A 24495-nucleotide genomic window follows, 5' to 3' on the forward strand; every position below is an offset into this window, starting at 1 on the left:
CACTCACTGTTCACTCCTACATAGTTGGTCCACCTTGTTTGTTTGTTTTATTAGGATTTTGACGTCATGTTTTACACTTTGGTTACATTCATGACAGAAACGGTAGTTACTCGATACACAAGATTCATCAGTTCACAAGTTTAATGTCAAACACAGTCATGGACAATTTTGTATCTTCAACTCACCTCACCTGAGCACATGTAAAGTCAGAGACGATTGCTCATCTATTGCTGCTGTTTGAGTTGGTCATCTTCTAGACCTTCATCAGTGGTCACAGGGCGCTGCCTATGGGACGCTGTTGACTGGATATATTTTTGGTTGGTGGACTATTCTCAGTCCAGCAGTGACAGTGAGATGTTTAAAAACTTCATCAGCATTGCTGTGTCTGATCCACTCATACCAGGACAACACACACTAACACACCACCACCATGTCAGTGTCACTGCAGTGCTGAGAATAATCCAACACACAAATAATACCTGCTCTGTAGTGGTCCTGGGAGAGTTCTGACCATTGAAGAACAGCATGACAGGGGGCTAATCATGCAGAGAAACAGAAGGACTACAGCCAGTAATTGTAGAACTACAAAGTGCTTCCATATGGTAAGTGGAGCTGATAAAATTGACAATAAGTGCAGAAACAAGGAGGTGGTTTTAATGTTATGGCTGATCAGTGTATACTCTTACATTATGTGTAAGAAGTCCCCACATCTTGCCTTTCTGTAGGTAAAAAGTACTTGTATAGAATACTGTATATTTATTAGATGCTCTCTGCAGGTGACTAAAGAATCATGTATGGACCAAACAACTTGCGGTTAACATCTCAAATTTCTGATAATTAGATGTTAAAATTAAAAGGCACTGCTTAGATGTCAAGGTCAGACACCTAAATATTTAAATTCAGAAATTTTACACCTAACTACCTAATGAACTTGTCAGGAAAGAGCAAAAATTAAATACTATGTCTTACTTTCTTTTAAATAAAGATTTAAGAGTTTTAAACGGATTCAGTAACTGTTTGCTTCTTAACATTACTAACATCACTTACTTTAACTGAAAGTCAAGATTCCTCAAAGAAATACCAGGAGACAAATGGTCTCAGTTCTGTAGCCCACCAAGGCTTGACTGTAACTATAAGGGACAGGTGAGGACAGGAGTGCCCTTAAGCCAAAATTCCCTGCATTCAAAAATATCTAAAATATTCATACAAAATGATTTCCTGCAGGTATTCTGACTATAACAAAAGTCCAAGATCATCAGTCGTCTCCTGGCTTGGAGTAGCTTTAAAAACGGACGTCTTGCGTACTAATGCCTTTTCATTTTTTTTCAGTTTCAAAAGAGGAATTACCATGCACATTTTTGGTGGATGGTCCTGATGTTTTGGTTCATCAGTGTACAACGATTATGTCAGGCATAACATTATAACCACCTTCCTAATATTGTGAGCGACTCACACGCACCCGGTCATCAACATGATGTAAAAGAAAATGTGATTCATCAGACCAGGCCACCTTCCTGCATTGCTCCATGGTCCAGTTCGGATGCTTTTTGCCCATTGTTGGCGCTTTCGGCGGTGGACAGTGGTCAGCATGGGCACCCTGACTGGTCTGCGGCTATGCAGCCCCATACACAACAAACTGTGATTCACTGTGTATTCTGACACCTTTCTATCAGAACCAGCATTAACGTCTTCAGCAATCTGAGCTACAGTAGCTCGTCTGTTGGATCGGACCACACGGGCCAGCCTTCGTTCCTCACGTCCATCAATGAGCCTTAGCCACTCATGATCCTGTTGCCGGTGTACCCCTGTTCCTTCCTTGGACCACTTTTGATAGATACTGACCACTGCAGACCAGGAACACCCCACAAGAGCTGCAGTTTTTGAGATGCCCTGACCCAGTCATCTAGCCATCACAATTTGGCCCTTGTCAAACTTGCTCAAATCCTTAAATCCATTTTTCCTGCTTCTAACACATCAACTTCGAGGATAAAATGTTCACTTGCTGCCTAATATATCCCACCCACTAACAGGTGCCGTGATGAAGAGATAATCAGTGTTATTCACTTCACCTGTCAGTGGTCATAATATTATGCCTAGTCGGTGTATGTTGGTGCACACTGTATTATTTAATTATGATATTTATACATTAACTTACTAACTAAAAATGAGTCAATGTATCTAAATATCTTTAAAAAAGAGTCTACTATACACAAACTAGCAATACAAGTATTAGTAAGCATTTATGTTAGCGCATGTAATAGTGCTGTGTTACCTCCTAATTCTCCTCAGTTGCTTAACAGGGGGCATTTTGGTTTTCAGTGATGGACTCAATGTCTATTGTATAAAGCGCTATACAAAAAACTTTGACTTGACTTAATAATGACGACTCTTTTCAACTGATGAACAATATTATGAACAAATTTTAACTACGGTCTCAATCACAATCTTTACAATATTTTTCATCAAATCTACTAAATCAGTTAATACAATGTAAAAGTGAATTGATTACTGAGCATAATGATTATTATAATTACTAGCATTATTATAATTAAGCATCATTAAGCAGTTCTAAATGCATTCATAAAAACAGACTAACTAAAGAGAAAATGTCTCAAATAGAAACTAGAGATAAAAGCCAACTATCAACCAGAGCAGAGTGATTTTGAATGATGCGCTCATGTGTGCAGCAAAAATACTGAAAACCTATACAGAGAGAATCCTAAATAAACCCCAAGAACACAAATACATAAAGAGGAGAGCAGAGAGAGACAAAGAGAGAAAGTGTCGGGCAAAAACAAACAGATGGTGGGTCTAACCTTCGAAACTTGTCCTTCATCTTCTCCAGATCGTCTCTTGTCCTGCTCATTTCTGTCTGCATGAAGTGGTGACGACTTTCAAACTCCGTCTCCATCACCTCCATTTTGTGGGTAGTATGTGTAAGGTGGCATCGTAGCTCTTCATTTTGCTGTTGCAGGATTCTGAAAAAAATGCATCAGAAAAGTGAGACTAATACACTATCACTAAAATACTACAGCAGGGTTTTTCTAACTTTCTCACATTTGTCCATGACTTTTTATGCAACCCAGGCAACACAAACTATACATCTTACTCCTTTTGCTTTGCTCTGTACAATCTGGTCCCACTGTCGTTTACAAGATGTAGCATAAAGTCTCCACAAGTGGGTGACACAATGGCTTAGTGGGTAGCACTGCCGCCTCACAGCAAGAAGGTCCTGGGTTCGATCCCCAGGTGGGGCGGTCCGGGTCCTTTCTGTGTGGAGTTTGCATGTTCTCCCCGTGCCTGTGTGGGTTTCCTCCGGGAGCTCCGGTTTCCTCCCACAGTCCAAAGACATGCAAGTGAGGTGAATTGGAGATAGAAAATTGTCCATGACTGTGTTCGATTTAACCTTGTGACTTGATAAATCTTGAGTAACGAGCAACTACCATGTCTGTCATGAATGTAACCAAAGTGTAAAACATGACGCTAAAAACCCAAATAAACAAACAAATTTCATGCTAATGTGCCTGTTAAAATTAGTTTGTTTAATTATTGTTATTGACCACCCAAGGGTCATGACCCAGGGAGCATGATACGGCTCCCATCCAAATCCTAAACTATCTGTACACTACCTGAAGTGCTGCTGTCTCTTTCCGATTGCACAAAGGTAGCCATGAAGGTAAAGGTGAAGATGTGAAAGCATTTCCACCAGACCCTCAGTTGAATATGTCACAGTAACTGAAAACACCACAACATGCAAAGATTGTCCTCTTGTTTAATGTGCTGCAGCCCTGGTAAAAGTTGGTAAAACATCATGACATCGCTTTAACAATACAACTCTAGTTGGGTTCTAAATAAGAAGCTAGTATTGTTTCACGTCAGTGATGATTCTGTTCGACCAATCAATAGCCTAGGCTTGGTCCCTGGTCAGAAAGGCAACAGAATTTTGGGTACTTAGGTACAGTCACTTGGCATTGGAAACCACCACTAAATCAGGATCACAAATTTAAAAATGTACCATACCGTAGAGTACCGTGCAATAAAAAAACATGTGATTTTATCCATGTGATCTGGGTTCAATCATAAAAGAAAGGTTGTCACTGTAGGGCCCCTAAGCAAGACCTTAACCTTCATTGTCTGTAATGTATCATGCTTTACTGCCAAGTGCCTGAAAGTGAAAGTAAAGATATTTTGCAGAACTGCCATGTACAGGCAATTACACCACTTCACCACCAGATGTCAATCTTCCAAGTCACATGATATGTCACTAATAATATTCTGCTTATAAAACGATGTAACTGCACGTTGATCATGACATTTAACCTGCACTGTCTGTTAAAAAAAAGGGGTCTTAAATAAAGAAGACTTAAATAAAGAAGACACAGACTGAGCATGCAGCTAATTGCACTGTTTTCATATTTGTGAAAGGCTTTTTAATGCTAATAAATTGTTCATAATTGAAGCGTTAAACAATTTAAATTAAACAAACTTTAAATTCAGCATGTCCACGAATTGGGGCGGCACGGTGGCTTAGTGGGTAGCACTGACACCTCACAGCAAGAAGGTCCTGGGTTCGATCCCCAGACGGGGCAGTCCGGGTCCTTTCTGTGTGGAGTTTGCATGATCTCCCCGTGTCTGCGTGGGTTTCCTCCAGAAGCTCCGGTTTCCTCCCACAGTCCAAAAACATGCAGTCAGGTTCATTGGAGACACTGAATTGCCCTAGAAATGAATGGGTGTGTGTATGCGTGTGTGTGTCTGCCCTGCGATGGACTGGAGTTCCGTCCAGGGTGTTACTGTGTGCCTTGCGCCCATTGAAAAAGCTGGGATAGGCTCCAGCATCCCGCGACTCTAATTGAATGAGTGGATAAGAAAATGAATGAATGAATGAATGTCCACGAATTATGAACGCCTGAAAAAACTGATGCACTTGGGTGGCGGCGCAGTTGTCTAACTTGCACACCCTTCTGAGGTGTTCAAACTTCTGAGCTTGAATATCAGCAGAGCCACCAACCTGACCAGACGTCCAAACAAACACAACTGGTAATGTTTGAGATAGGTAAAGTCTGATGAGGTCTCGTCCTGCTGCCGCTGCAATATGTGATCACCAGGACTAGTCCGGCACCTAATTGGACTAAAAAAACTGAAGAAACTAATTCTGAAAAAGAAATTTAGACCATTAAATTTTTTTCTAAATCAGCAACCCTACATGTATGGCAGTCACTTCATTCCAGTGTCGGGTTGAATTCCAACACAGTTGCAACAAATTCTAATTAATGAGGTACTGATTAAATGATCAGCACAAAAACTAAACAAGCAAACATAAAAACTCAAATAACTATTAAGTATGCTGAAAGAGTGGGGAAAAAATGTCACAAGGGTCGCCAATAGTTTTGGTTTTGTTTAAAATAATCATTTCTTGAAGATTTTTTGTCTCTAATTAAATATATATTTATAAAACGATGCAGTCTCAAAGGAGCAGTGTATAATTATGCAAGCTCAGCACAATCTCACACATTTTTTGTACGTATGGACACAGCATGTTTTCCTCTAATAACTAGGCTTTAAGACAGGAGCTGAGGATAAAGCACATGATGCCACATTGTAAAAAGTTTCAAATACAGATGTGAAACAAAGACATTTAAATCTACCAGTCTGGAAAGGGATACAAAGACATTGTTATGGCTCTGGGACTTCAGCGAACCCCAGTGTAAGCCACTGTCCACAAATGAAGAAAACGGTGTTGAAAATAATACTTTTAATTCTAATTTAAAAAAAAACTAAAATTTCTGCCTTAAAAAAAATCACTAGTGGACATCAGTCAGTCATCAGTCGAATAACTTGATAGAGATTTAGAATGATGTTTAATGCAGAGAGGCATACAAAAGTAAAAAGGTGTGTGTGTGTCTGTGCATATGTGATGGTCTGAGGGTATTATGAGCTGGAAGCAGCTGGTGTGCTGAAAGCACAAAGGTAACTGTCAGAAGACACAATGCATGAGCTTTATACACGCTCAGGAGAGAACTAGCTCTGTGGACACACTACTTTTTTTTTTTTTACACATTAGATCCACCCATTCTTTTCGCTTTTCCAATTATTAATTGAGAAGAGAACGCAGCGATTCAATACGAGATCAGTGCAAAGTCAATTTCCTATTGACTAAGGAAGTCTTGTCAGTGCTGGATCAGGGTTCCGGCTCACATCTCCTTACTGCTGTAGCTTTTAGCACTACAGATCAATTGAAAAGGCTGCACACATCCTGTAAACACTGTGTCTTTAATTGATATCGGAACCCGATGTTTCCCAAGCGCTCTGCCAGACCTTTTCCTGTGTCCTCAGTAGCCTCTGCTAGAGCGGACAGTAAAAGCTAGAAAAAAGCCTCACACAGCAGGCAGACAGATAGGTAGTCAGGCAGGCAAACCAGTGTACCTGCCAAAGTGATAAGGAACACGAACATTAATGATTCTTTCAATAGTGTGTACAGTACACCACTACAGTTTCCTCACTTTAAGTCAGTCAGCTCTCAATGTACAATTTAAGCATGCAACAAAACAAAAGCTCGATCAAACCAGGTATGTGGACAGGCTAAGAAAATGAATATCTAAGAGCGATCAGTTCAGGGTAGAGAAAGAGATCTTAAATATTTATTTATTGAGATTTTACCGTCATGTTTTACATTTAGGTTACATTTATGACAGAAACAGTAGTTACTGATTACACAAGATTCATCAGTTCACAAGTTTAATGTCAAACACAGTCACGCAGTCATATTGTATCTCCTATTCACCTCACTTGCTTGTCTATGGACTGTGGAAGGAAACCAGAGCTCCCGGAGGAAACCCATGCAGAAACGGGGAGAACATGCAAACTCCACACAGAAACTGCTGGACTGCTCCACCTGGGGATCAAACCCTTCTTGCTGTGAGGTGACAGTGCTACCCACTGAGCCATTTTGCCACCCAAAAACCTCAGTGGACAGAAGTGTTTTGTAAAGATGCTGTCAACAAGCACATATTTTCTGTTAGGGTTTGTCATGGCTGAAATCTGCCAACACAAAGTGTAATGTTGGGCAGTAGTTGCTGGTTTAAGTCCCACATGGGCCAGGTTGCCACTTATGGGCCCTTAAGTTTGTTTGTTTTTTTGGATTTTTAACGTCATGTTTTACACCCTTCGGTTACATCCACGACAGGAACGGTAGTTACTCATTACACAAGGTTCATCAGTTCACAAGGTTATATCCAACACAGTCATGGACAATTTTGTATCTCCAGTTCACCTCACTTGCATGTCTTTGGACTGTGGGAGGAAACCGGAGCACCCGGAGGAAACCCAGTCAGAAACGGGGAGAACATGCAAACTGCACACAGAAAGGACCCGGACCGCCCCACCTGGGGATCGAACCCGGTACCTTCTTGCTGTGAGGTGTCAGTGCTACCCACTTAGCCATTGTGCCGCCCAAAAACCTTAAAGTGGAAGGAAGTGTTTTGTGAAGATGCTGTCAAGCACCTACTTTTTCTGTTAGGGTTTGTCATGCTAAAATCTGGCAACACAAAAGCTGCATCTTAAATCGCATACTTCCATACTGAACAGTATGTGAAAGCATTACGCAAGAGCAGTTGGTATGTACGAATACGTAGTATACAGTAGACCCTTGAGTTACAAACGGTTTACCATACGTACATTTCGGGTTACGAATGATCTTTTTCAACTTAACGTACAAATAAATTTCGGATTACAAACCAAAATTCGCGAAACACATGACGTCACGAACAAGTTAAGCGTCTCTCTCTATATATACAGTGTATCACAAAAGTGAGTACACCCCTCACATTTCTGCAGATATTTAAGTATATCTTTTCATGGGACAACACTGACAAAATGACACTTTGACACAATGAAAAGTAGTCTGTGTGCAGCTTATATAACAGTGTAAATTTATTCTTCCCTCAAAATAACTCAATATACAGCCATTAATGTCTAAACCACCGGCAACAAAAGTGAGTACACCCCTTAGTGAAAGTTCCTGAAGTGTCAATATTTTGTGTGGCCACCATTATTTCCCAGAACTGCCTTAACTTTCCTGGGCATGGAGTTTACCAGAGCTTCACAGGTTGCCACTGGAATGCTTTTCCACTCCTCCATGACGACATCACGGAGCTGGCGGATATTCGAGACTTTGCGCTCCTCCACCTTCCGCTTGAGGATGCCCCAAAGATGTTCTATTGGGTTTAGGTCTGGAGACATGCTTGGCCAGTCCATCACCTTTACCCTCAGCCTCTTCAATAAAGCAGTGGTCGTCTTGGAGGTGTGTTTGGGGTCATTATCATGCTGGAACACTGCCCTGCGACCCAGTTTCCGGAGGGAGGGTATCATGCTCTGCTTCAGTATTTCACAGTACATATTGGAGTTCATGCGTCCCTCAATGAAATGTAACTCCCCAACACCTGCTGCACTCATGCAGCCCCAGACCATGGCATTCCCACCACCATGCTTGACTGTAGGCATGACACACTTATCTTTGTACTCCTCACCTGATTGCTGCCACACATGCTTGAGAACATCTGAACCAAACAAATTAATCTTGGTCTCATCAGACCATAGGACATGGTTCCAGTAATCCATGTCCTTTGTTGACATGTCTTCAGCAAACTGTTTGTGGGCTTTCTTGTGTAGAGACTTCAGAAGAGGCTTCCTTCTGGGGTGACAGCCATGCAGACCAATTTGATGTAGTGTGCGGCGTATGGTCTGAGCACTGACAGGCTGACCCCCCACCTTTTCAATCTCTGCAGCAATGCTGACAGCACTCCTGCGCCTATCTTTCAAAGACAGCAGTTGGATGTGACGCTGAGCACGTGCACTCAGCTTCTTTGGACGACCAACGCGAGGTCTGTTCTGAGTGGACCCTGCTCTTTTAAAACGCTGGATGATCTTGGCCACTGTGCTGCAGCTTAGTTTCAGGGTGTTGGCAATCTTCTTGTAGCCTTGGCCATCTTTATGTAGCGCAACAATTCGTCTTTTAAGATCCTCAGAGAGTTCTTTGCCATGAGGTGCCATGTTGGAACTTTCAGTGACCAGTATGAGAGAGTGTGAGAGCTGTACTACTAAATTGAACACACCTGCTCCCTATGCACACCTGAGACCTAGTAACACTAACAAATCACATGACATTTTGGAGGGAAAATGACAAGCAGTGCTCAATTTGGACATTTAGGGGTGTAGTCTCTTAGGGGTGTACTCACTTTTGTTGCCGGTGGTTTAGACATTAATGGCTGTATATTGAGTTATTTTGAGGGAAGAATAAATTTACACTGTTATATAAGCTGCACACAGACTACTTTTCATTGTGTCAAAGTGTCATTTTGTCAGTGTTGTCCCATGAAAAGATATACTTAAATATCTGCAGAAATGTGAGGGGTGTACTCACTTTTGTGATACACTGTACAGTGTATCACAAAAGTGAGTACACCCCTCACATTTCAGCAAATATTTCATTATATCTTTTCATGGGACAACACTATAGACATGAAACTTGGATATAACTTAGAGTAGTCAGTGTACAACTTGTATAGCAGTGTAGATTTACTGTCTTCTGAAAATAACTCAACACACAGCCATTAATGTCTAAATAGCTGGCAACATAAGTGAGTACACCCTACAGTGAACATGTCCAAATTGTTCCCAAATGTGTCGTTGTCCCTCCCTGGTGTCATGTGTCAAGGTCCCAGGTGTAAATGGGGAGCAGGGCTGTTAAGTTTGGTGTTTTGGGTACAATTCTCTCATACTGGCCACTGGATATTTAACATGGCACCTCATGGCAAATAACTCTCTGAGGATGTGAGAAATAGAATTGTTGCTCTCCACAAAGATGGCCTGGGCTATAAGAAGATTGCTAACACCCTGAAACTGAGCTACAGCATGGTGGCCAAGGTCATACAGCGGTTTTCCAGGACAGGTTCCACTCGGAACAGGCTTCGCCAGGGTCGACCAAAGAAGGTGAGTCCACGTGTTCGGCGTCATATCCAGAGGTTGGCTTTAAAAAATAGACACATGAGTGCTGCCAGCATTGCTGCAGAGGTTGAAGACGTGGGAGGTCAGCCTGTCAGTGCTCAGACCATACGCCGCACACTGCATCAACTCGGTCTGCATGGTCGTCATCCCAGAAGGAAGCTGACGCACAAGAAAGCCCGCAAACAGTTTGCTGAAGACAAGCAGTCCAAGAACATGGATTACTGGAATGCCCTGTGGTCTGACGAGACCAAGATAAACTTGTTTGGCTCAGATGGTGTCCAGCATGTGTGGCGGCGCCCTGGTGAGAAGTACCAAGACAACTGTATCTTGCCTACAGTCCAGCATGGTGGTGGTAGCATCATGGTCTTGGGCTGCATGAGTGTTGCTGGCACTGGGGAGCTGCAGTTCATTGAGGGAAACATGAATTCCAACATGTACTGTGACATTCTGAAACAGAGCATGATCCCCTCCCTTCGAAAACTGGGCCTCATGGCAGTTTTCCAACAGGATAACGACCCCAAACACAACCTCCAAGATGACAACTGCCTTGCTGAGGAAGCTGAAGGTAAAGGTGATGGACTAAACCCAATTGAGCACCTGTGGCGCATCCTCAAGTGGAAGGTGGAGGAGTTCAAGGTGTCTAACATCCACCAGCTCCGTGATGTCATCATGGAGGAGTGGAAGAGGATTCCAGTAGCAACCTGTGCAGCTCTGGTGAATTCCATGCCCAGGAGGGTTAAGGCAGTGCTGGATAATAATGGTGGTCACACAAAATATTGACACTTTGGGCACAATTTGGACATGTTCACTGTGGGGTGTACTCACTTATGTTGCCAGCTATTTAGACATTAATGGCTGTGTGTTGAGTTATTTTCAGAAGACAGTAAATCTACACTGCTATACAAGCTGTACACTGACTACTCTAAGTTATATCCAAGTTTTATTTCTATAGTGTTGTCCCATGAAAAGATATAATAAAATATTTGCAGAAATGTGAGGGGTGTACTCACTTTTGTGATACACTGTATATACAGTATATATACACAGTGAGTGAACATTAGGACAGGGGCGAGTATGAGAGTTATTATAATATGAGAGTTGTTGTTTCTGGTAGATACATTTTATAAGAAAAAGAAGGAAATTTATTATGATGTAAGGTACAGCACACGTACTGTACTGAAATGTGATGTGCGTGTTTTTTATGTACAGTACTACTACTGTGTGTTGTTTATTATTGTTTATTACTGTATTATCTATTCTATAAAGTAAGATTTAAGGGAAAATATACTTGTATTTATAACAAACAAAAAAAAACATTTGAGACATTTGAAAGGTTAGGTAAGGGGGTGGTTTGGGAGGTCTGGCATGGATGAATTCTAAAAATAGGTTTAACTAACGAACATTTTGACTTAAGAACAGCCCTTCAGAACCAATTAAATTCGTAAGTTAAGGGTCTACTGTACATTAAAGAATACACGAAAAGTACCCGGATGACCTACTTCATGGGCAGCCATTTTTGAGTATGCAAAGGATGCACACTTGCGCTCCGCTAATGTATCCCATAATTCAACTGGAGCTGATAGATGGTGGAATGCAGAGAGTCGGCTGCATACTAAAAAAGCTTACTGCTTTACCAGCTGAGCAGTGCATACTTCCTCGAATCTAGAACGTACTGTTTAAGTATTTCGGACACAGCCAAAGTGTAATGTTGAGCAGTAGTTGCTGGTTTAAGTCCCACATGGGCCATGTTGCCACTCTTGGGCCCCTGAGCAAGGTCATTAACCTTTGATTGTTTGGAGTCTCTGTTCACAACTGTAAGTAGCTTTGGAGAAAAGCATCTACTAAATGCAGTAAATGTAAATGCAAATGTAATGTCCAAAATCAAAGCCTTTACATTGTGGTTTCTTTTTTTTTTAAATATAAACCTAAGAATCATGTATAATACCTGCTGAATAACAACAGACAAATCATTACTGAAAATACAGACAGTGAAGACAAAGGGAGCACAAAATTATGAAATAATCCAAATCATGCAGTTAAAAGTGTCCAGAGGAAATTTCCAGGTCGCTTGTCATGCTGTATTGCTGCTGCTGCTAACAAGCTGAACCTCAAATATCATTTACTAAATAGAAGGAATATACAAGGGTTCATGTTTTAAAATCAACTGCCTACCAGACAGCCCTGTATAATTATGCACATCACAAAATGATCTGACACTCGGGGGGCTGTATGATGCATCCCTACACCGCTTTTAATTGGGGCAGGCTACACTAATTAAAGGCTGCCGGAGGAGACTTTTGGCTCTAGTAGTTAAGAGTGAAATTATCAGCAGCAGAGTTTGTCCCCCTCAATCTAGAATCATACAATGCTGACCATTTCGAGGTAAAATTCTGCATGTTTTTAATTGTGAGTAGCAGATATGGGGTGGGATGAGAAAGGGGTGAAAGATTAGTCACACTATGGATGCCTGTCCAAAGCGTGACTAATAGGATGAATGTGAACGAGCTAGCCCAGCTCAGTGTTTTAGTTCCTGTGGTATTTCATGTCACTTGGTTTAGTCATTATTATTATTTTAGCCATTTTATTTCTTGTCTGGTTAGGCCTGCAACACATTCCAAAAAAAAAGTTGATACGGGGGCAATTTAAGGCTAGCAATGTGGTAAAAAATTATAAATAATGATGTGGTTTTAACCAGGCATCGTAAACACATAATTGCAATCATGATTTGGTACAAAAACAGTATCCACGAAATGAGTCTTCAAGGAGCAAAGATGGGAGGAGGATCTCCAGTCAACAAATGTGAGAGAAAAATATTGAAGATGTTTAAAAACAATGTTCCTTAAAAAAGATTGGAAAAAAGAAGCAAAAAAGGCCTTATGTTAATCATGTCCACAGAAGAAGCATGTATCTTGGTCAGACAAATCAGTTTTCCTTTTTTTGGAAGAAATGTGTGCTTTGTGCTCCAGAACAAAGATGAAAAGGACCATCCAGACTGTTATCAGCAACAAATCTAATAGCCAGGGTCTGTCATGATATGGGGCTGTGTCAGTGCCCTTGGCAAAGGTCATTTACACTTCTTGTGATGGCAGCATTAATGCAGAAAAGTACATTAAGATTTTACAGCAACATATGCTGCCTTCAAGATGAAATTTTTTCCAGAGACAACATCTCCTGCGTGCAGTCCTGACCTGTCCCCAACAGAGAATGCGTGGAGAGTTTTGAACCGAAAATCATGACAGCCCTGTGCACCTTAAGACCATGCCAAAAGAAAGGTTCTTAGTGAGGAAAAGAAGGGTCAAATTTTAGCTTTACTGGCAGAGAGATACAGTGAGTGTCAGGTTGCTTCCATCCTGAAAATTTCAAAAACAGTGGTTCATAAGAACAAGGTAAAGCAACAAACACATGGGACAACAAAGCTACAGATTGGCAGAGGGCGAAAACGACTCTCTACTGACCGTCTTGACCGCCACCTCATTCGAATGTCACCTAACAACCGTAAGATGACATCAAGTGACCTACAAAAAGAATGGCAAGCGGCAGCTAGGGTGAAATGGACAGCAAGGACGGTTCGAAACAGACTTCTGGAGGCGGGGCTGAAGTCATGCAAAGCTAGAAAAAAGCCCTTCATCAATGAGAAGCAAAGAAGAGCCAGGCTGAAGTTTGTGAAAAACCATAAGGATTGGACCGTGGAGGACTGAAGTAAGGTCATCTTCTCTGATGAGTGCCATTTTCAGATTTGTCCAACACCAGGTCGTGTAATAGTTAGATGGAGACCTGGAGAGGCCTACAAGCCAGAGTGTCTCGCACCCACTGTGAAATTTGGTGCAGGATCGGTGATGATCTGGGGGTGTTTCAGCAACGCCAGAATCTGGCAGATTTATCTTTGTAAAGAACACATGAATCAAGCCACATACAAAACTGTGCTGGAGGAAAACTTGCTTCCTTCTGCTCTGACAATGTTCCCCAACTTCTATGATTGTTTTTTTCAGCAGGACAATGCTCCATGTCACACAGCCAGGTCAATCAAGGTGTGGATGAGGGACCACCAGATCAAGACGCTATCATGGCCAGCCCAATCTCCAGAACTGAACCCCATTGAAAACCTTTGGAATGATAGAGGAAGATAGATGGTCACAAGCCATCAAACAAAACCAAGCTCCTGGGATGTCTGCGCCAGAAGTGGCGTCAAGTTACCCAGCAGCAATGTGAAAGACTGGTGGAAAGCATGCCAAGACGCATGAAAGCTATGATTAAAAATCAGGGTTATTTCATGAAATATTGATTTCTGGACTCCTTCTAAGTTGAAATATTAGTACTGTGTTGTTTAAAAATGAATATGAGCATTGTTTGTGGTCCTAAATTTCTGTAACTGTTTTGTTATTTTGACCATTAGTCATTTTCTAAATAAAAAGATGCTCTAAAATACAATATTTTTATCTGAAATTTGGGAGAAATGTTTCCAGTAGTTTATAGAATGAAACAACACTGCTCATTTTGGTCAAACACATACCCATAAATTGTAAAACTAGAGAAACTGATAATTTTATTTTCAAAATAACTTATTTTTTTCCAGAGCTGTATATATATATATATATATATATATATATATATATATATATATATATATATATATATATATATATATATATATATATATATATATATATATATATATATATACATACATACAGGGGTTGGACAATGAAACTGAAACACCTGTCATTTTAGTGTGGGAGGTTTCATGGCTAAATTGGACCAGTCTGGTGGCCAATCTTCATTAATTGCACATTGCACCAGTAAGAGCAGAGTGTGAAGGTTCAATTAGCAGGGTAAGAGCACAGTTTTGCTCAAAATATTGCAATGCACACAACATTATGGGTGACATACCAGAGTTCAAAAGAGGACAAATTGTTGGTGCACGTCTTGCTGGCGCATCTGTGACCAAGACAGCAAGTCTTTGTGATGTATCAAGAGCCACGGTATCCAGGGTAATGTCAGCATACCACCAAGAAGGACAAACCACATCCAACAGGATTAACTGTGGACGCAAGAGGAAGCTGTCTGAAAGGGATGTTCGGGTGCTAACCCGGATTGTATCCAAAAAACATAAAACCACGGCTGCCCAAATCACGGCAGAATTAAATGTGCACCTCAACTCTCCTGTTTCCACCAGAACTGTCCGTCGGGAGCTCCACAGGGTCAAAATACACGGCCGGGCTGCTATAGCCAAACCTTTGGTCACTCGTGCCAATGCCAAACGTCGGTTTCAATGGTGCAAGGAGCGCAAATCTTGGGCTGTGGACAATGTGAAACATGTATTGTTCTCTGATGAGTCCACCTTTACTGTTTTCCCCACATCCGGGAGAGTTACGGTGTGGAGAAGCCCCAAAGAAGCGTACCACCCAGACTGTTGCATGCCCAGAGTGAAGCATGTGATGGATCAGTGATGGTTTGGGCTGCCATATCATGGCATTCCCTTGGCCCAATACTTGTGCTAGATGGGCGCGTCACTGCCAAGGACTACCGAACCATTCTGGAGGACCATGTGCATCCAATGGTTCAAACATTGTATCCTGAAGGCGGTGCCGTGTATCAGGATGACAATGCACCAATACACACAGCAAGACTGGTGAAAGATTGGTTTGATGAACATGAAAGTGAAGTTGAACATCTCCCATGGCCTGCACAGTCACCAGATCTAAATATTATTGAGCCACTTTGGGGTGTTTTGGAGAAGCGAGTCAGGAAACGTTTTCCTCCACCAGCATCACGTAGTGACCTGGCCACTATCCTGCAAGAAGAATGGCTTCAAATCCCTCTGACCACTGTGCAGGACTTGTATATGTCATTTCCAAGACGAATTGACGCTGTATTGGCCGCAAAAGGAGGCCCTACACCATACTAATAAATTATTGTGGTCTAAAACCAGGTGTTTCAGTTTCATTGTCCAACCCCTATATATAAATATATATATATACAGTGTATCACAAAAGTGAGTACACCCCTCACATTTCTGCAAATATTTCATTATATCTTTTCATGGGACAACACTATAGAAATAAAACTTGGATATAACTTAGAGTAGTCAGTGTACAACTTGTATAGCAGTGTAGATTTACTGTCTTCTGAAAATAACTCAACACACAGCCATTAATGTCTAAATGGCTGGCAACATAAGTGAGTACACCCCACAGTGAACATGTCCAAATTGTGCCCAAAGTGTCAATATTTTGTGTGACCACCATTATTATCCAGCACTGCCTTAACCCTCCTGGGCATGGAATTCACCAGAGCTGCACAGGTTGCTACTGGAATCCTCTTCCACTCCTCCATGATGACATCACGGAGTTGGTGGATGTTAGACACCTTGAACTCCTCCACCTTCCACTTGAGGATGCGCCACAGGTGCTCAATTGGGTTTAGTCCATCACCTTTACCTTCAGCTTCCTCAGCAAGGCAGTTGTCATCTTGGAGGTTGTGTTTGGGGTCGTTATCCTGTTGGAAAACTGCCATGAGGCCCAGTTTTCGAAGGGAGGGGATTATGCTCTGTTTCAGAATGTCACAGTACATGTTGGAATTCATGTTTCCCTCAATGAACTGCAGCTCCCCAGTGCCAGCAACACTCATGCAGCCCAAGACCATGATGCTACCACCACCTTGCTTGACTGTAGGCAAGATACAGTTGTCTTGGTACTTCTCACCAGGGCGCCGCCACACATGCTGGACACCATCTGAGCCAAACAAGTTTATCTTGGTCTCGTCAGACCACAGGGCATTCCAGTAATCCATGTTCTTGGACTGCTTGTCTTCAGCAAACTGTTTGCGGGCTTTCTTGTGCGTCAGCTTCCTTCTGGGATGACGACCATGCAGACCGAGTTGATGCAGTGTGCGGCGTATGGTCTGAGCACTGACAGGCTGACCTCCCATGTCTTCAACCTCTGCAGCAAAGCTGGCAGCACTCATGTGTCTATTTTTTAAAGCCAACCTCTGGATATGACGCCGAACACGTGGACTCAACTTCTTTGGTCGACCCTGGCGAAGCCTGTTCCGAGTGGAACCTGTCCTGGAAAACCGCTGTATGACCTTGGCCACCATGCTGTAGTTCAGTTTCAGGGTGTTAGCAATCTTCTTATAGCCCAGGCCATCTTTGTGGAGAGCAACAATTCTATTTCTCACATCCTCAGAGAGTTCTTTGCCATGAGGTGCCATGTTGAATATCCAGTGGCCAGGATGAGAGAATTGTACCCAAAACACCAAATTTAACAGCCCTGCTCCCCATTTACACCTGGGACCTTGACACATGACACCAGGGAGGGACAACGACACATTTGGGCACAATTTGGACATGTTCACTGTGGGGTGTACTCACTTATGTTGCCAGCCATTTAGACATTAATGGCTGTGTGTTGAGTTATTTTCAGAAGACAGTAAATCTACACTGCTATACAAGCTGTACACTGACTACTCTAAGTTATATCCAAGTTTCATGTCTATAGTGTTGTCCCATGAAAAGATATAATGAAATATTTGCAGAAATGTGAGGGGTGTACTCACTTCTGTGATACACTGTATATATATATATATATATATATATATATATATATATATATATATATAAATATATACAGTGGTGTGAAAAAGTGTTTGCCCCCTTCCTCATTTCCTGTTTTTTTGCATGTTTGTCACACTTAAGTGTTTCGGAACATCAAACCAATTTAAATATTAGTCAAAGACAACACAAGTAAACACAAAATGCAATTTTTAAATGAAGGTGTTTATTATTAATGGCCCTGTGTGGAAAAAGTGATTGCCCCCCTTGTTAAAACATACTGTCCTGTGGTTTATCACACCTGAGTACCACACCTGAGTGGTACCCAAAATTACCACAAGAGCGCAGCCCCCCTTGTTAAAACATACTGTCCTGTGGTTTATCACACCTGAGTACCACACCTGAGTGGTACCCAAAATTACCACAAGAGCGCAGCGACGACTCATCCAAGAGATCACAAAAGACCCCACAACAACGTCCAAAGAACTGCAGGCCTCACTTGCCTCAGTTAAGGTCAGAGTTCATGCCTCCACCATCAGAAAGAGACTGGGCAAAAATGGCCTGCATGGCAGAGTTCCAAGAAGAAAACCACTGCTGAGCAAAAAGAACATTAAAGCTCGTCTCAATTTTTCCAAAACACATCTTGATGATCCCCAAGACTTTTGGGAAAACATTCTGTGGACCGATGAGACAAAAGTTGAACTCTTTGGAAGGTGTGTGTCCCATTACATCTGGCGTAAAAGTAACACTGCATTTCAGAAAAAGAACATTATACCAACAGTAAAATATGGTGGTGGTAGTGTGATGGTCTGGGGCTGTTTTGCTGCGTCAGGACCTGGAAGACTTGCTGTGATAAATGGAACTATGAATTCTGCTGTCTACCAAAAGATCCTGAAGGAGAATGTCCGACCATCTGTTCGTGACCTCAAGCTGAAACGAACTTGGGTTCTGCAGCAGGACAATGATCCAAAACACACCAGCAAGTCCACCTCTGAATGGCTGAAGAAAAACAAAATGAAGACTTTGGAGTGGCCTAGTCAAAGTCCTGACCTGAATCCTATTGAGATGCTGTGGTATGACCTTAAAAAGGCCGTTCATGCTCGAAAACCCTCTAATGTAACTGAATTACAACAATTCTGCAAAGATGAGTGGGCCAAAATTCCTCCAGAACGCTGTAAAAGACTCATTGCAAGTTATCGCAAACGCTTGGTTGCAGTTGTTGCTGCTAAGGGTGGCCCAACCAGTTATTAGGTTTAGGGGGCAATCACTTTTTCACACAGGGCCATGTAGGTTTGGATTTTTTTTTCTCCCTTAATAATAAACACCTTCATTTACAAATTGCATTTTGTGTTTACTTGTGTTGTCTTTGACTAATATTTAAATTGGTTTGATTGTATATATATATACACACACACACAGCAGCGTTTTTTCTGGAGGTTTCTACACATTTACCCGTTGCCAAACACAATGACAAACAGACAGTTATTTACTTGCCTGTAGACATGCATACACACACAGGTTTACCTGCCTCCACACACACACATTCTCAAATGCAAACACCAGCCTCATTACCTATCTGAGTTTAGTGTATTACTTTACCTAAATTAGTGGTTAAGCCTTGCAAATCATTTAGTTCTCTCCACCCAACAATGAACATTTAGGCCAATCAATAAAGCCGCCATTGTTTCCATGACACAAAGCCTTTCATTAGGACACCGGAAACTGGTTTGTTTAGCCTCGCTGAACACATGCCAGGAAAGAACCGACTGTCACTCCAATGATGGAAAGTTTTGGCACGTTAAGTGATGGTGTGAGTATTTAGGAGCAATTCAGACCAGTCAAAAATGGATAAAAATTGCAATAAGGGGGGGTCAGAACGGGCAGTCATTTAGGTAGCAGAACAAAAACTGAAGCATGGCTCAAGCAGATGTAGCCCTTTCTCTGACTGGCACAGTAGTAGAGACTAATGAGACGTCAGTGATCCAACAGCATTTTATACTGAGCCCTTATACTGAGCCAGAGCAGCAGGTATAAGTAAAGCGTGTGTGCGCAGGTGGATGTGTGTATTCCGACAGATCTGCTAGGCAGAGTCAAAAATCGGTCTTTTCTGCAGACTGACCCCCACCTAGGCTTTTTCTATTTCTCTAACTACCAGCAGTTCCACTCTATATTCCTCTCCCTGCTGCTAACCACCTGTTTTTTGCAGCCCTGTTTGGATGGTCTTTTGTCTGGTGCATCCAGCAGAAATGCACATAACGAGATGCCTGTTTCATACCAGTTGTGCATGTGACGGTGAGGAATATATTAAATGTAGGGTGGATGGTAGTTTGTTTATTTATTAGGATTGTAACGTCATGTTTTACACTTCGGTTACATTCATGACAGGAACGGTAGTTATTCATTACACAAGATTCATCAGTTCACAAGGTTATATCAAACACAGTCATGGACAGTTTAGTATCTCCAATTCACCTCACTTGCATGTCTTTGGACTGTGGGAGGAAACCAGAGCACCCGGAGGAAACCCACACGGACACCGGGAGAACATGCAAACTCAAGACAGAAAGGACCCGGACTGTTCCACCTGGTAATCAAACCCAGGACCTTCTTGCTGTGAGGCGACAGTGCTACCCACTTAGTCACCGTGCCGAGTTACTCGTAGTACACGCGTTGAATGCAGTTTATATGAACAGCCATAAAGACCTGAATGACTTTAATAAGAGTCAAATTATTATGGTTAGAGGCCTGGACAAAAGTATCTCAACAACAGCATGGGGTGCTTGTGGACAGTCGTGATGAGTACTCATGAACAGTGGTCAAAAAAGGGACAGACCAGTAACAACAAAAACAACAATGTAATACTAATAATACTTACTTGATTTTGTCAGCATCTGAAATCGACTCCTGTAAACAAGAAAAGAAAATACTTTAAATACACTAAATGGGATTACTTTAGTAAAGTATGTCAGGGCACAAAATACATCCACCATCCCTGAGCAGCAGGAGAAAGTTTAATTTCTTTCCCTTGTAGAGCTTTTACTTTTATCTCTGGTAATTAAAGGTAATGATTTTTGGAGCTACAGAGTAATTCAGTGATAAAGAACAGCTTACACTGATCAATTTAAAAAATTTATTCAGAGCCAAGAACTACTACTTACAAATCGCAGGTCGGGCTGGGGAAGCACGTTTAAAAAACAAACCTCCAGAACTGAGATGAACTTGTTACATTCTAGTGCAAGCTATTAGACTTCTAAACACTCAGAGATTCTGCACCATGCAAACTATTTGATGCAATCATGTGCTGAGAGATCCTGAGATCACAAAGTAGTGTCGTCTCACAAAATCCCTTTTAGGAAAAATACATTTGACAGCGGTTTATGTGACTGCCAAATAAAAATGTAGTAATAATGATTTGTAAAGTCGTTACATCACTTGTGCTTAAAATAGTAGGGGTGCCATTGGTGTAGTACTAAGTTAACATAATACTAAGTCAACAGCACAATATTTGGAATGCAGCTCATGTAACCAGCTGTTTATGCATGTACCCAGTAGTCATACATAGACACACTTCTTTAGGCTCTGTCCACACAAATGAGGATTTTTTTTTTCCTTACAAACCTAGTTTTCAGAAAAGTTGGGATGTTTTGTAAAATGCATTAAAAAGAAAATTCAGTGATTTGTTAATTCTCATAAATATTTAACTGATAAAGGTAGAAAGAAAAGATTTCTAATATTTTTACCAATCAATTTCATTGTATTCTGTAAATGTGATGTCTGCAACACACTCCAGAATAGTTGAAACAGAGGTGTATTTACCCCCATGCTCCATCATCTTTCTTATTAATAAGACTTTTTTATGATTTGGAAACTGCAGACACTAATTGCTACAGTTTTGCAAGTGGGATTTGTCTCTACTCTTGCCTGATATGAGACTTCAGGTGCTCAACAGTCTGTGGTCGCTATCATCTAATTGTGGTCTTCATGCAGCACTGCAGCATTTTAACAGAAGACAGATCTGAACTGCACACGCATTCTGTGTCTACAAAGCCACACTGTTGTAGCATGTGCAGAATGAGACCTGGCATCGTCTTGCTGAAATAATCATGGACTTTCCAGGAAAAGACATTGCAAGCGTCTTTTTAAAATCCCAAGTCGTCCACATCAATGGTACCCTCACACATATGCAAGTCATTCATGCCATGGGCAATGATGCACCCCCATTCCAGGACAGATCTTGGCTTTTGCACTTTTCACTGATAAAACTGATAACAGTCTGGATGGTCCTTTTCATTTTGGCACAGAGAACTCAACATCCCTTTTCCCCAAAAATAAGCTAAACTGTAAACTCATCTGAACACAGCACACATTTCTGCTGTTTTTGGACCAACCAAGATGCGCTTGGGCAAAAAGAACTCTAACATGTCTGTATAGAATTTATGTACAGCTTCATCTCTGTGTAACAGAGTTTTGGATTGCATTTCTTAATGCAGTGGTAGACTGTTATAAGTGGCTATGGGTTTCTGAAGTACTCCCGAGACAATGTGACAATATTCATCACAGTACAATGACAGTTTCTCATGTAATGCCGTCTAGAAGCTCAAAGGTCACGGACATTCAACAGTGGTTTCCGGCTTTGCCCTACATGGATTTCTGAATCTTTTCACAATAACATGAACAGTAGATGGTGAAAGACAGAATTATTTGCAATCTTGCATTGACAAAGGTTCTTTTTGAACCAAATGGCAATTCTCTACTGAAGTTTGGCACAAAGTGGTGAGCCACGAACCATCATTGCTTGCACAGACTGAGCCTTTGGTGGATTCTTCACCAATCATGATTCCCTCACCTGTTACCATTGCACCTGCTTATTGTAGACTGTCGTCACTTGAATATTCTATAAACTTTTTACCCATCTTTTGCCTCTGTCCCAACAAATTCTAAATGTGTTTCTATTTACAAAAAACAATAAAGTTAGAAATGTTTTCTTTCTACTTTTGTCAATTAAAAAAATTTATGAAAATTAACAAATCACAGATTCACACTTTCCAGATTTCCATTTTCCTTGGAAATAAGGTTTCTACAACCATCTTCTAGTTTGAAAAAAAAAAACTGTTACACCAAAAACATTTTTGTTAACTGTTCTAATAGTCTAATAGTGACAAGACATCAACATATTTGACATAAATTCCCTAGAAGACTATTACAAGCATTACAAACAACCCACTACATAAAACTCTAAGTGGAATCAGGAGTAGTAGTGAAGCACACTCTGGCTTTTTTACAGTTAAGAGTTATCACAATGAAATTAAATGCAATATTAGCACTACATATATCTACCTGTTTTGGTCGATGCATTCAATAAAAGCAATGGGCATGAACTGACACCAGTGATGTCTCATTCACATAAAAACAAGGCTCTGAGTTCTCAAAAATTCTTCTGTTTTCAGTAAACTAAATTGCGTTTTTTCAGTGGATAGAAAGTCGAAACAAAAAGCTTTTTTTATTAAACATTTATACATATACAGTGTATCACAAAAGTGAGTACACCCCTCACATTTCTGCAGATATTTAAGTATATCTTTTCATGGGACAACACTGACAAAATGACACTTTGACACAATGAAAAGTAGTCTGTGTGCAGCTTATATAACAGTGTAAATTTATTCTTCCCTCAAAATAACTCAATATACAGCCATTAATGTCTAAACCACCGGCAACAAAAGTGAGTACACCCCTTAGTGAAAGTTCCTGAAGTGTCAATATTTTGTGTGGCCACCATTATTTCCCAGAACTGCCTTAACTCTCCTGGGCATGGAGTTTACCAGAGCTTCACAGGTTGCCACTGGAATGCTTTTCCACTCCTCCATGACGACATCACGGAGCTGGCGGATATTCGAGACTTTGCGCTCCTTCACCTTCCGCTTGAGGATGCCCCAAAGATGTTCTATTGGGTTTAGATCTGGAGACATGCTTGGCCAGTCCATCACCTTTACCCTCAGCCTCTTCAATAAAGCAGTGGTCGTCTTAGAGGTGTGTTTGGGGTCATTATCATGCTGGAACACTGCCCTGCGACCCAGTTTCCGGAGGAAGGGGATCATGCTCTGCTTCAGTATTTCACAGTACATATTGGAGTTCATGTGTCCCTCAATGAAATGTAACTCCCCAACACCTGCTGCACTCATGCAGCCCCAGACCATGGCATTCCCACCACCATGCTTGACTGTAGGCATGACACACTTATCTTTGTACTCCTCACCTGATTGCCGCCACACATGCTTGAGACCATCTGAACCAAACAAATTAATCTTGGTCTCATCAGACCATAGGACATGGTTCCAGTAATCCATGTCCTTTGTTGACATGTCTTCAGCAAACTGTTTGCGGGCTTTCTTGTGTAGAGACTTCAGAAGAGGCTTCCTTCTGGGGTGACAGCCATGCAGACCAATTTGATGTAGTGTGCGGCGTATGGTCTGAGCACTGACAGGCTGACCCCCCACCTTTTCAATCTCTGCAGCAATGCTGACAGCACTCCTGCGCCTATCTTTCAAAGACAGCAGTTGGATGTGACGCTGAGCACGTGCACTCAGCTTCTTTGGACGACCAACGCGAGGTCTGTTCTGAGTGGACCCTGCTCTTTTAAAACGCTGGATGATCTTGGCCACTGTGCTGCAGCTCAGTTTCAGGGTGTTGGCAATCTTCTTGTAGCCTTGGCCATCTTCATGTAGCGCAACAATTCATCTTTTAAGATCCTCAGAGAGTTCTTTGCCATGAGGTGCCATGTTGGAACTTTCAGTGACCAGTATGAGAGAGTGTGAGAGCTGTACTACTAAATTGAACACACCTGCTCCCTATGCACACCTGAGACCTAGTAACACTAACAAATCACATGACATTTTGGAGGGAAAATGACAAGCAGTGCTCAATTTGGACATTTAGGGGTGTAG

The 24495-nt window shown here is 41.6% G+C and overlaps 1 protein-coding gene across 3 annotated transcripts in view; it reads right to left on the minus strand.

Moving 5' to 3' along the window:
• Positions 1-24495, minus strand: part of tjap1 (tight junction associated protein 1 (peripheral)) — a 138519-nt gene that overhangs the window by 40464 nt on the left and 73560 nt on the right. For all 3 annotated transcript variants that reach the window (XR_010012448.1, XM_062995923.1, XM_062995924.1), the window contains exons 5-6: positions 20427-20455; positions 2817-2978 (exon numbers count right to left, since the gene is read on the minus strand). Coding sequence is in view for 2 of the 3 variants with exons in the window: in XM_062995923.1 (XP_062851993.1) it covers positions 2817-2978; positions 20427-20455 (191 nt within the window). In the remaining variant the exon portion in view is untranslated. The remainder of the gene's footprint in view (positions 1-2816; positions 2979-20426; positions 20456-24495) is intronic.

Source organism: Trichomycterus rosablanca, chromosome 5 (genome assembly GCF_030014385.1).
Source record: "Trichomycterus rosablanca isolate fTriRos1 chromosome 5, fTriRos1.hap1, whole genome shotgun sequence".
Lineage (NCBI taxonomy): Eukaryota > Metazoa > Chordata > Actinopteri > Siluriformes > Trichomycteridae > Trichomycterus > Trichomycterus rosablanca.